Here is a 13,596-nt window from a genome sequence, read left to right on the forward strand (position 1 = left end):
GCATAATGGTTTACAGTTTAATATGGGTTCTCTTTTTTTTGACACAAGAGCTTTTAAATAGTGCTAACTCTGTGAAGACAGCACACATTACAAAAATAAAGTTTTGCAAAAAAAAAAAAAAAAGATTTGAATCAAATGTATTAAACTAAATTAATTACTGCAGCACATGGGCAGAGACATTTTTGGAAATTTCAGTAAAGATTTGAAACTTAGCAAGTGGAAAGTCATCAAATGTGAGGAAGATTACTTTAAGAGAGTCTAAATGCTGACTTCTAATAGTAACTGCTTATTACAAATACTGAAAAAATGTCAAAACATCATTTTTTCTTTTTTCACGTTCAGCTGTTTCCACTGCGGCAAGCGCATGAACTCATCTCTGGTGATCCCAAATATGATGGTGAAGTCAGAGTCGGAGAGGTATTTCTGCAAATGAGGCAACAAAGTTCAGTGAGTGATGGCACATGTGTTGTTTTGTTGAGCTGCAGGATTCTTCAGTCTGTCACTGGTGACAAATGCAAATCATCACTGTAACAAATTATAACTGAATGACATTCTGAGTTAATGAATAAACAGACACATGTAGAAATCTGGAACTATCTGGTCTTGAATGTGAAATTTTGCAGATAAATATAATAACATTCCCAGAGTAAGGATAATAATTTAGCATTTTCTGTGGCTTAAACAGAGCTTGCATGTTCTCCCTGTACTTATGTGAATTCTCTCCATGTTCATGTCCGGCTTCTTCCCACCCTCCAAAGACATGCAGATTAAGTGATTATTCTAAATTAGCTAGAGATGTGAATAGTTGGTTGAATCTCTGTGTTAGCTATGCAGTAGACTGGTGTGCATGGAACCTATGTCCTAGTTCTTGATTATACTAGACTATAATATTTTTATTTTTTATTTTAGAGAATTTGATTTTCTATTGCATGGCACTGAACAGGAGTGGCCCTCCTATCTCATTGTACATCCTGTATAATGACAATAAAAGGCATTCATTCATTCATTCATGATAGGTGGGATAGGTTCCAGCCCCCCTGTGATCTTTAATAGGACAAATGGTTAAAGAAAATGGCTGGAAGGATAACTCCTAATCTTTGAGCATCTGCTCTGCCTACACTGTTTTTTTATTAGACAAATTGAACTGTCTCAGAGAAGCACTGTCTTAAGTTAAGACTTAATACACCTGCTCCCCTGACACACGCACACATGCATGATACACACCTCTTTCTGTGTGGGATCAACACCCTCTGGTAGCTCACTGGCATGCTTGTTAACCAAAGCATCACGTGGAAAACACTGAAAGCTTTTCACACTTTCCGTACCATTCTGCTCCTAGAAAAAAACAATAAAGGAACAAACACATCTTAGTCTATGCAGTGTTATTAACCTACTAACTACCTAAAGTTCAGATATAAAAAATCTTTTTGATGCATATGTTTACAGTTCTTGGTACTATACTTTGTTAATGCAGGTTTTTGGCCTTTATTGGCATCTTTTCTGGCTCTTGGACCCAGAGGTTTGAGTTTTTTGGACTCTGATTTCTTGTTCAATCTTAGATTTTCTGCCTGGTTTGTTTATGTTTATGTTTATGTTTGATTCCTTGTGTTTATTCTAACATCTCCTGTGCTCTTGTGTATCATGTTTTTTGTCTCTTCTTTGGAGATTGTTGTTTTAGTCTTCCTCAGGTTCTTGCGTTTAGCCTTTAGGGTTCATAGTCTTTATTTTGTAATCTGGTTTCTGTTAATGTTTAGAGCATTTATATTTATTCACTCGTTTTACTTTGTGTTCTGTGTCATGTTGTCCACTTAGCTGTGTGCTGTGGCAGTTTACTGATTTCTGGATTCCTCAGTCTTGCTCTTTGTGTTTGTTTGTTTGTTCGTAGATTTTGACTTATCAACAATAAATGTTTGCATCGTGTTTGAACTTCTGACTCCTTGCTCTTATGTGTTATATACGGAAGAGGATTAGGGCCACTAAAAAAATAAATAAATAAATAAAAAATGGGGCATTGGGGGGAAAAAAAGGGCAGCCCGAATTTTGAGATTAAAGTCAGAATTCTGCCTTTTTTCTCAAAATTCTGACCTTAATCTCAGAATTCTGACTTTTTTCTCAGAATTCTGACTTTTCCTCGGAATTCTGAAATTAATCTTACAATTATGACGTTTTTTTCTCAGAAGTCTAACATTAATCTCAGAATTCTGACATTAATCTCAGAATTCTGACTTCTGAGAAAAAAGTCAGAATTCTGACTTTTTTTCTGAGAATTCTGACATCAATCTCAGAATTCTGACTTCTGAGAAAAAAGTCAGAATTCTTTTTCTCAGAATTCTAACATTAATCTCCATCAGAATTCTGAGATTAATGTCAGAATTCTGACTTTTTTCTCAGAAGTCTGACATTAATCTCAGAATTCTGACATTAATCTCAGAATTCTGACTTCTGAGAAAAAAGTCAGAATTCTGGCTTTTTTTCTGAGAATTCTGACATCAATCGCAGAATTCTGACTTCTGAGAAAAAAGTCAGAATTCTTTTTCTCAGAATTCTGACATTAGTCTCAGAATTCTGACTTTTTTCTCAGAAGTCAGAATTCTGAGATTAATGTCAGAATTCTGACTTTTTTTCTCAGAAGTCTGACATTAATCTCAGAATTCTGACTTCTGAGAAAAAAGTCAGAATTCTGAGATTAATGTCAGAATTCTGAGATAATGTAATTACAGATAGCAATTTTGAATTTTTATGAAGATATAAATTTAACTATGATGTAAGATCAGTAAAGAAATAGTTTCACGGGCGCCTGGGTGGCTTAGTGGTGAAGCCGGCGACCACATACACACGCCGCGTTGCGGTGCGGGCGGCGTGGGTTCATGTCCCGGCCTGTCGCCAATTTGCCCGCCTGTCTTCCCCTGTATCCTTCCCCCATTTCCTGTCACTCTCCACTGTAGACAAAAGCCGCTGTGGCCAAAAAATTAAAAAAAAAAAAAAAAAGTTTCACAAAAAAATGGGGCATTGGAAAAAAAAAAGGGCAGCCAATGCCCCATTTTTTTTTTCTAGTGGCCCTAATGCTCTTCCATAGTTATAGCTACAGTCCACGCAGGAGATTATGGCATGATGGTTTTGTGCATGGTCCATGACAGAAAAAAAAAATTCTAAATCTTTTAAATATAATAATTCATGAGTTAAGATTTAATGCTAACATAAAACTTATATTGTAAGTTTAGTCTAAAAAAGCTTGAGAAATGAACAAAACTCTACATACTTTCACAACAACATTAACGGGTGATGCTACATCTCCAAATTCCTTCTTCAGCTCCTCGTAGCTCTTTCCTCCCTGAAAGAGAGAAACATTTGTTAGATTATTTTAATTATAAAAAAGGGGATCCCCATTTCAGTTTGAAAGCGTAGCACTCACACTCCATTTGGTGGGATCCCAGGCTGTAAACCACCCGGTGAACGTGGGTGGCTCGTAGCCTTGCTTGATCAAGACAATGGGTGTGTCTGGATCTCTGTGCCCTGGGTGGGTCCGCAGATACTCTTGGCATGTTGTCACTGACTCTTTGCGCTCTTCCTCATTGGCCTCTTTACCAATCCAGATAAACAGCTGAGAGCAACAAGACGAAGAAGCACAATGTGATTAAAATAACAGTTTCAGAAGTAAGGGTTTTTTGTTGTTATTTTTTTTGTCATGTGTATATTAATAATCTCACAAATGGTATACCTGGTCCCATGTGTCAAGTAGCATGACATCATCCTCACTGAGGTCCTCCTGTATGAACTGAGTCACCTCAGTTACAATGAAACGCCCCGTCTTATTGGAGCATTCAAACAGGCGCGGCTGATGGTCTAGAACTACCTGCTGCAATCTGTGGACAAAACATAATGTGGGCTACTGCGCTCAAAGCTGCTGGTTCAACTATTTATATCATCCTCACCTCTTGTCACTTGCATAGGGAGCTTTCCCCCCAAGCAGTGCCCAAAATTCAATGGGTTCCTGACCCTCTGCCACAATCTCCTCAGATCCTCCTGGTGAGTTCCGGCTAATCGCTGCGCTGACCTCTTTTGCCATCGCTCTCTCATCTCCACTTGATCCCTGGTTTGCAAAAAGTTGCCCCGAAAGATGATCAATAGGCATTTATTGTGCTGGAAATTTTAATATTATTTCATTTAATCTGGTTTAAGAAAATAATGAAATCTTGTGACAGGTTTGTGATTCCTGAGAGGCGAGTCATGCCTGCTGAGTCAGCAGCTGGTAGAGATTAACTGTTCGACTCAGCAAAGCCACAGCAGGGCGGATGCTCACTGAGAGACAGGCTAGAAAGCAAATAAGTCCTAGTACTTATTTGCTACTACATGCTCAAAAGTATGTGGACTAACCAATTATATTCATTTACAGTTATTGACTATCCATTGTTTTTCATTCTTCTAATGAGGCCTTCCTTCCCATGGGATTAGATTCTCTTCAGCCACAAGAGCATTAGTGATGATGAGCCCTGATGATAGATGTTAAAGTCTGGCTTTCAGCTCCACCCAAAGAGCTGACAGAGTAAAGGCCAGGGGCCTGTCCAGGCCTGTAGCATTTCTCACCATCAAACTGTGAAACTATTTCTTTACTGATCTTACAGCATAGTTAAATTTATATCTTCATAAAAATTCTGTATTATAATGTAAAACATGTAAAACTGCTAAATCAAACATGTGGAGCTGTGACGAGGGATCAGCTGCAAGAAGCTTTAGTCTCGTGTCAGTTCATTATCCAAAAATATGAAACCTTTTGTTAAAAAAAAACCAAAAAAAAAAAACTACTGTTGCATTAGGTACTTAAAAAAATGCAAAATGATAACATTTTATATATATATATATATATATATATATATATATATATATATATATATATATATATATATATATATATATATATATATATATATAATTTTTTTTTTTTTAATAATTTATACTGTGTTAAATGAGACTCACCCCACAATGTGGAGAAGAAATCTTCAGCAAAAATGCACAGAAGTAGCTATGCATTTTTGTCCAAATACCTTTAGCCATAAACTCTATTATTATGAGAGTCAATTTAGGGCAAAAATGTTCTAAACAGTCCATCAAGTTCTCTGCCTCAAATTTTTACCTTTCCACACCACAGATGCATTCCTGAGTGGCTCTTGAGCAAAAACACATCACTGGAGTTCAGAGAGGAGGCCAAGGCTGGAACCTCAAAGGTTTTTGTGTTAAATGGGTCAGAGCCATGAACCTGGAACAATCTCACTGGAGGCTCAGGCTCAGAAGATCCTTTTCTAGATGTGCCTCCCTACAGGAAAGAAAAGAAATGTTCTATATCCAGTAGTACTTTATAATATATCTCACCACTAAGGGTGTAATTCCTATAGAAATAAATGGAATTTCAATGTATTTTACTTGTGTTACAATGTAATTATATTTAACTACAAATACATTTATGTACAATAGAATAAGGGACTAATAATTCAAGTTTTTACAGAACAGAAGAACTAATTATATTCTAAGTAATCTTAAATATTGTGTGAGCGGTGTTAAGCAGTCTCTGCTACCAGGTAATTTACTGGAAAAACAACCAAAATTTACTCTTCTTAGACTGTAAATATGCAGTACTTTTAGGGCTGTGGGCTGTATTATGTAGTGCTTTTTTTGTAGAAAGGACAAAAAGAAAGCAAAGAAATAACTAAACTGTACAAATAAAGTATAAATAAAAGTATTCATAATTAATACTACGGAGGACTACGGATGGAAATTAGCCTTAAGGCTATAATCTGGCATATTTTACATTGTTACAGATGTTTGTCAATATGTGTTGTCCTTCTTAAACAAATAAAGAAATAATCTAATCTAATAACAGCAGTTTATTATTAATTCTGTTGTGTCCAATTTTGTGTTTGTATAATAATTATAGAACAAATTACTGTCCAGGAGTCCTAAAGAAAATCTTCAGTCACATCATTTTTTTGTTTTTTGTTTTTTTGTAGTTTTCTTGCAGTACTTTTTAAAGTTCTGGTTGATGGTTAAATTGTTTTTGTGAATGAAAAAAATCTAATTAGACTTGGCTCCATCAGTATAAGATCATACAGGCCTATGCCCTGTAATATTTGCTGATGTTTATTATTATGTCCTTATCACAGTTTTATGTGTAATATAAAAGGACATTTGAACAGTGGAACATCCATGATGCACCCCAGTATAATGCACAATAAAAATGTAAAAAGGCAAAGGTAAGCCACCAATGGTTTAAATTACTTGCAGTATAATTTGAGTCTCCTTTCCTGTAAAACACCAGAAAGTAACGTGGTTACATATTACTTAAAATTACTTACAGTATAATTTGCACCGCCTTTCTTTGTTCTTCTCTGTAAAAAGTTTACTTATTTACTTGTTATTAAAGTGTATCTACCAATAAGGATTTGTAAGTAAAATTACATTGTAATTTTAGTGTAACACATTGAAATTCCAGGAGAATTGGGGAATAACAAGCATACTCAGGGGCTGTATTACGAAGTGCTACTGTCTCCTGTTATAAAAACACAAGCAGGATGCATGTTTCAGTTAAAATGAGGGTAAATTCAGAGAAGAGTCTTACTTCAAAGATAACCATTTTTCCTTTGAACATTGCCATGAAGTGTCTCGGCTCCTTGCCCATAGTTACTCTCACTTGAACAGGCTCATCATTGTACTTTTGATCTAAGTTCACAGCCTGGAAAGCCGAGGCAGCCAGCTCATCCTGTGTCGCATGACGCCCCTAAAATTTTAAGTGACACGCTAGTGTAATCTCACACAGTGAAGTAATAATCAGAAAAAAAAAAAGGCTTCAGTGTGTGATCCTGAATTTCTACAACAGTGTCCTCACCTGCCATATATAGAGCAGGTAGCACTTCCTGTTGTTAACCAAGTAAGTGTACAGGATCAGGTAGCAGTCTCCACCATAGAAGTATCCATACCACTGGGGGTCCACAGGGACTGGCTCCAGATTTTCAATTCTCCACACCTGGGCACATCAAAATGAAATTAACATGGAAGATCTGCACTTTCCCTTTGAATTCACCGGCATGAAAGCTGAACATGAAGAGCTGAAAGCTTCAAACAGACCAGAGAGCAGCATCAGCAGTATTTTATGTTCTCCAGATTTAAAGTTTTTTAAATCTTTAAGTATACTAGTGACCCCATGAGGCTGAAATGCTCATTACACAATAAGAAAAAAAGTAATGGATGGTTGGAAAATTGAAAGCAGCCTGTGCTGTTCTTTACTTAGGGTTTAAATAAAAAAATAAGTATTGTCAGGTTATTGTTATATATCTGACTATTTATGGTGTGGGAGGAGTCTTCAAGTCTTTCTTTCTCTCGTTCATTGAATTTCTCACAAGTTTAGCATAAAATATATGAAATTTATTTTGTGTCTAACAACTTCATCCAAGACTCTTGTTGGATTCACTTGTGTATCATCAAATTTGGCTCATGTGTCAGTAAGTTATGCTTTTTATACTCAGTGGAACTGAATAAACCTACAGGAGAGCCTGAAGTCAAGAATAGTTGCAGGGTCACACACTCACATAATACCGTTTGACAGCAGAAAAAGCACAAGTGTAAATGAAATGAATCAGGGGTTAGTGGGACACTTGAATAGAACAGAGCAAGTGCTATTAATAGTATTAGTGCCACCTGTTCTTTTTTAAATTGTGCTTTATATGGAAAAAGCATCTTGATTGACGCATATTACCAAACAAAATCGAGCTGACCAAAGAGTTGACAACTCGGGCCGTTCTGGCTTGAAAAACTTGTAGAACCAGCATTAGCAGCAATATCTTGATCATTTTTTTAATCACTTTATCAGTCACTCACATTGTTGTGGAGGAATTTTGGCCCACTCATCTTGACAGCATCCAGTTCAGTGAACTTTGTAGGCATTTGTGCAACTTCAGTTAGGGTCCCTCCACAGTATTTCATTTGGGTTGAGGTCTGTTCTTTGACCGGGTCATTGCAAGACTTTTTTTTTTTCTTCAGCCATTCAGTTGGAGATTTGTTGCTGTGCTAGGGGTAATTGTCTTATTGCTTTGGGCCAAGCTTTTAGGCCAGGCTTTAGCTGTCAGACAGATGGCCTTGTGTTTGACTCTCGAATACTTTGGTACACATAAGAGTTTATGGTTGACTCAAAGACTGTGGGTGTCCGAGATCCTGTCGCCGCAAAACAAGCCCAAATCATCACCCCTCCATCATTGTGCTTGACATTTGGTATGAGGTGTTTTTGCTGATATGCTGTGTTTGGTTTTGGTGCTGTGCATTATGGCCAGACGCCTCCACTTTGGTCTCATTTGTCCAATGGATATTGTTCCAGAAGTCTTGTTTTTTGCTCAGATGTAACTTTGCAAACCTAAACCGTGCTACCATGTTCTTTTTAGAGAGAAGAGGCTTTCTCTTGGCAACCCTTCCAAATAAGCCATACCTGTCCAATCTTTTTCTAATTGTACTATCATGAACATTTAACATGCCCACTGTTGCCTGCAGAGTCTGAGGTGTACCTCTTGGGTTTTTTGTATTCCACAGTCAGAGGACAGCAGGGTAGACATCTGGAAAGGTAGGGACAGTTAGAGCTAGGCAAGTCTCCTCACCATCGTCTTGATTAACTTCTGCATTACCTGTTGGGGAATACTCCTTGGAATCAGAAACTCTAATCCTTTAAAACCAATCCAGACTTCCTGTACCAGACTTCCCGTACAGGAGAGGCTGGCCGATCTACAGACCTTGGAATTAATTTGTGGGGAAGTCCAGTGATGGGAAAATTGGCAACTGTCTTGAATGTTTTCCACTTGTGAATAATCTTTCTTACTGTAGAATGATGAACTTCACATTGTTTGGAAATGGCCTTATAGCCTTTCTCAGATTGATGAACAGCAACAACTGCTTCTCTGAGATCACTGCTGATGTCTTTTCTCCTTGGCCTTGTGTTAACATACACTTAAATCTATGCTTTTAAAGAGGTGTTTATACAAACTGAGAATCAGTTAATCAAGTGCATTTGATTAGCAGCACCTGGCTGACCCTCTGAATTCCTATGGAAGCAGTGAGGGTGGACTTCATTTTTCACAGGACTGCACAGAACCCAGTGAAAAACTTTCTTTTTCAAATGACAGTGTTCCATCCATTCATCCATCCATTCGTCCGTCCATCCATCCATTCATCCATCATCCATCCATTCATCCATCCATCCATCCGTCCGTCCATCCATCCATCCATTTTCTTGTGCTTCTCTGATGCTTTTATTAAAACAAAAATCTGGACAGCCACACAATTCATAAAAATGTTAAATTTAGAGTGCATTTGCTTAAATACCTCCACTTGTCCTGTGCCGTTGTCCACCATCCTCTCTTGTGCAGCAACCTCTGGCATCGCGTGCATCAGTGAAGCATCAAATTTTTCTTTTGTGACATGAGCTAAAGAAAATATGGCCATAAAACTATGTCATAAATATATTGTTATAGGAAGAAACACGTAAACACTTTTTTGTTTTGTGTGTTTGGTTATTTTTTCTGAATTTACTGATACACGTACCAACCCTTCCTCTTGTGTTTGCTTTTCCCAGACCTTGAGTCTGGTCCTTCACAGTCCACCTCTGGAACAGCTGCTTGAAGAGAGCTGACTCTGCCCCATCATTCACTGTCTCCACATTTGTAGTGATTGGGTAGTTTTTCACTTTAATGAACTCCTACAACACCAAATCAGTCACAACACAGGAGATAAATATGCCACAGTTGATCAATTAAGCACAAGCACAATAGTGTCACTCACCAAAGCTCTGGTCATAGCAGCCTGTCTTTCAGCTTTGTTTGCTTTCTTCCCCTTCCACACAAAGATCTTCAGCCCTCCCTGGTCCAGGATGTAGCAGTCCTAAAATAATAAGATCATACATGATAATTATACAGAACAAAGTAAGCATACTTCAGTGAACATGGAGGTTCAGCTTTAGCTCATTATAGGGTTGAATAAAACACCAGCTTACTTCATGGTTGAGGAGATCCTGAACTAGTGGTCTCGTAGCAACTTCTGTGACTGTCATCTGACCATCTGCATCTGACACACTGAAATGAAAGGAAAGACATTAACATTGAATCTTAATATGGATAAGTTCTCACAAACTACATTTAAGACATTTGAGCTTCTCACTGGTAAAGCGTGACTATTCCCTTCTGTTCCTGGTCAACTATTTCGTCAGGAGGTCCATCCTTCAGCTCGACGGTTCTTTCTCCAAGTACCTCTGTCATGATCTCCATGGTCTGAGAAGCGCTACTCTCAGCATCACCCTCGACCACTCTGACCTCTGCCCGACCTCCTCTCTCCCTGTCTCGGATATCTTTGGCCAACAGCATGCCCTGAGAAGCAGAAGTACAGCAATGTAAAATTTTACTTTACATACTAGGCACTCAACACTCTAACATGCAGTAAAAGCTTATTTTCAAAGTGCTACATAAATGCTGTTGGGAAGTAACTCCTGACAAACAAACGTTAAGGTTATTTTCATACTAATATCCCAAACATAACTTGGTCCAACCCCTCAGATAAACTGTGTTTTGTGTGGTTATAATTTTCTGCGTTTTTTACAAACCAAATTATCCCAGAGTCTCTTCAACACTGCAGAAACAGACATCTTGCCAAATATAAAATGGTGCTGCGTTTCCTCTCAGACTGTCTGTGTGGGTTTCTTAGATCAAAATTCTCCCTTTATTCCTTTATGTGTTATTTAACTTCCAGGAAAGATGTGCAATAAAAAAGAATTGCACCAGAGTTAGCCAACCACTAATTTGCATCTGTTTCTGAGCTGGTAGAAAAACACAGAACAACAAAAACACTAAAAAGTGCTAAACTGTGTAAAATTATGAACAGAATAAATACAAAAGGCTAACACTGGTGGGGAAATTTTCTCCCCAGCTTGAGGCTGGTTTTAATCATTGCCAAGCTTCCTAATTCTCTCATTTTTATGGGTATGAAGTTATACTCCTACACTACAGACTAACCAGAGGATGTCTTGGTAAAGTCTCTTTCTAGTAGATGCCCTAAACCAGGGGTGCCCAAATTTGCGGCCCGTGGGCCGCTTCCGGCCCCACCTCATTCCAGTCCGCGAATTGATGTCAAAAATAACATACAATTTGGCCCTTTAAGTTACGTTTTTTGACATTTCGCCCTCCCCTCCAATTATGAGGGTTAAGCGAAATGTCAAAAAACGTAACTTAAAGGGCCAAATTGTATGTTATTTTTGACATCAATTCGCAGACCGGAAGTAGGGGGCCAAGTTTGAGCACCCCTGCTCTAAACCTTCTGGCAACTCGACTGCCAACACAGTCCAAGAATCCTCTGAGAGCAGGGGGTGCAGATGAATGATTTTAACATTGGGTCTGTTATGGTGTGGAATATAATAAGAAATGATCAAAAATTAAAAAATTACAGAATATTATGATAATACTATGATGATGATTCATCAGAGTTTTATTTATTACTCTGAGGATTTGTTTACTACATTAAGCACAGTCACCTGCCTGCTCACAGGTGCAGTGAGTCAGTTGGTAAAAAACAAAACAAAAAAACAAGTGCCAGCAGACAAACAGCTGTGTGTGATGGCCTTAAAATGACTCATATTCAAATCCACATTATTTACCTTTACTTCAATATTATTTTGAATGCTGGCCTTTTTCTTGGTCTGTTTTTACTGAGTGGTATTAAAACCTTTATTTTACTTCAGGCTGTGAATATTTTTTCAGCGCTGCAGAAACAAATTTTACCAGCATTAAATTGATGTTATTTCATTTTCTGCAGGGGTTTGTTGGTGACCTGCTTTTTATCATGGCACATGCAAAGTGGGTGAACATGTGAGCTTACTATAAATCATACATGACTGAATCACCTGGAGCATATATGTAAATATTCACTACACTAAAGCAGTTTACAATCTGAAAGTTCTGGTTTTTCTTGCAATGATATCATCTGTCCTGTAGAGGGTCCAACTCTCTGCAGGAAGAGGGAAACAACCTTTACCTGTGCATGCCTACAACCCTTTATGTCAGGTTTAGTAATCATATTTAACTAGTGAAAGGAGTAAAAGTATTATATATTACATACATCCAGGAAAGAACAGAGTTGAGAAAGTAGTTATTTAAATCTGAGTAATTTGTAACTATACCACACAAGAACAGTGGAGGTGAGAGTTACACCAGGTTTATAGAGGTTACTCATCACATGCCATTGTTGCACAGGCTTTTCTAATTTCTACTTAAACACACATTCCAACATGAATCTTCCATCCAGCAGCACCATTACAGTTCAAACAAATCTTACTTTGAGCCTTTCCTGTCTGTTACTCTTTGGTCCATTCCACTGAACAATGCTCTTGCCCAAGTCCAACAAAAAAACATCCGAAAGGTTAAAGCTCTTCCAGCTCATCTCCACCTGAAAGAAATTGAGGCATAAAGCATAATAATTTCTATATGATACCATGTGCCCTACAATGTTATAGAACCACTTTGAAGTATGGCTCACCTCCTTGGCAATCACCCTTTTGTTTCCTTTCACATGAAGCAGTCTCTTGACATCATATGTGTTGGTTTCGATGTGCCTCATGCCTGATGCAACTCCACCTTTCTTGTAGCTAAAAAATAAGGGTGATCATTTTTGTGGTTTCTTTTACTTTCTATTAATGCCCACTGTGCTGGCATTAGTATTCACTCACATTATTCCTTGTTTGAAGTAGCCCCTGAAAACATCAGATTCATAGTCCTGGACCTCTCTGTGCTGAACTGGGGAAGAGCCCAAAAACTCATCGAGTTGTACGGTGTAAACAGCAGCTGCACCCTGCTCATCCTGAGACGACTGTGAGCCAATCCAGTAGTGGATATTATAAGACAGAGAGCTGCCCACCTTCTGGGTCTGGAGAAGTGCAAAACAGTGTCAAAACTGTAGTGCATATGATGAATCAGAGACATTTATGTGTAATCCAGTGAAGGCAAAAGCATTTAGTTACTAGTTATTCGCCACACAAAGGAAAGCACAAATGCAAATGGCAAAGTGTAAAAATGCAACAGCATAATTAACAGGCAGTCCTTGAGTCTAAAACAACAATAATGCATCAGTGACCATCCCAGACTTACAGACAGAAGCACATAGCAGTCGCCCTCATAAAAGCTTCCTTGAGATTGATCGGGAACTTGAACCAGCTCCATTTTCTGTTTCACAATGGCAAAAAGGTGGTTGCTTTACTTTCATATTCACCAAAGACATCTATATTTTTATCAACAGATCACTACTTATTACTGAAGCAATTAAAATTACCTCAATTCTCCAAATTATAATCCCAGGGCTGCGGGTTACTGCTCGAAATGTGTAGTCCATATTGCTCAGACGCACTCGGTTTCAGTGGCACTTCAGTAGCTTGGCTTTCTTTTTCTGGAAGAGGAAACCGTCTTTTTAGTGTATTGAAAATAATTTCTTTGTTTACAAAATGCTTTACAAAACAGTAACCCCAACCCCAGTTCATAATCAACTGAAGTACTACAGATCAAATCTCATAATTCATGAATTATCAAAGAG

At 37.9% G+C, this 13,596-nt stretch overlaps 1 protein-coding gene across 3 annotated transcripts; it reads right to left on the minus strand.

Annotated features, from left to right (window-relative positions):
- Positions 1 to 309: 309 nt before the first annotated feature.
- On the minus strand, positions 310 to 13,398 carry avil (advillin). 3 transcript variants are annotated; one of them, XM_030729219.1, is made up of 19 exons: positions 13,339 to 13,398; positions 13,158 to 13,232; positions 12,740 to 12,936; positions 12,550 to 12,658; positions 12,349 to 12,459; positions 10,186 to 10,391; positions 10,022 to 10,100; positions 9,811 to 9,909; positions 9,574 to 9,727; positions 9,355 to 9,455; positions 6,878 to 7,015; positions 6,611 to 6,769; positions 5,132 to 5,311; positions 3,933 to 4,090; positions 3,719 to 3,863; positions 3,413 to 3,601; positions 3,269 to 3,331; positions 1,225 to 1,332; positions 310 to 423 (listed from the first exon to the last, which is right to left on the minus strand). In XM_030729219.1, the coding sequence occupies exons 1-19, from the start codon at positions 13,396 to 13,398 to the stop codon at positions 310 to 312; spliced, it is 2,445 nt and encodes an 814-aa protein (XP_030585079.1). The 3 variants fall into 3 exon arrangements, with proteins under 3 accessions (XP_030585079.1, XP_030585078.1, XP_030585077.1); XM_030729218.1 differs by having other exon boundaries at positions 1,225 to 1,335; positions 3,266 to 3,331; XM_030729217.1 differs by having other exon boundaries at positions 1,225 to 1,335; positions 3,260 to 3,331.
- Between the last annotated feature and the right edge of the window lie 198 nt (positions 13,399 to 13,596).

Source organism: Archocentrus centrarchus, chromosome 5 (assembly GCF_007364275.1).
Source record: "Archocentrus centrarchus isolate MPI-CPG fArcCen1 chromosome 5, fArcCen1, whole genome shotgun sequence".
Lineage (NCBI taxonomy): Eukaryota > Metazoa > Chordata > Actinopteri > Cichliformes > Cichlidae > Archocentrus > Archocentrus centrarchus.

What these genes read in the sequence shown, in the direction of transcription:
- avil (XM_030729217.1), bottom strand. Translation starts at nt 13,398, where the DNA reads ATGGACTACACATTTCGAGCAGTAACCCGCAGCCCTGGGATTATAATT. An exon ending in TTATAATTTGGAGAATTGAG is followed by an intron (nt 13,233 to 13,338) that starts GTAATTTTAATT and finishes ATTGTGAAACAG; the next exon opens with AAAATGGAGCTGGTTCAAGT. An exon ending in AAACACAAGAGGAAGGGTTG is followed by an intron (nt 9,456 to 9,573) that starts GTACGTGTATCA and finishes TATTTTCTTTAG; the next exon opens with CTCATGTCACAAAAGAAAAA.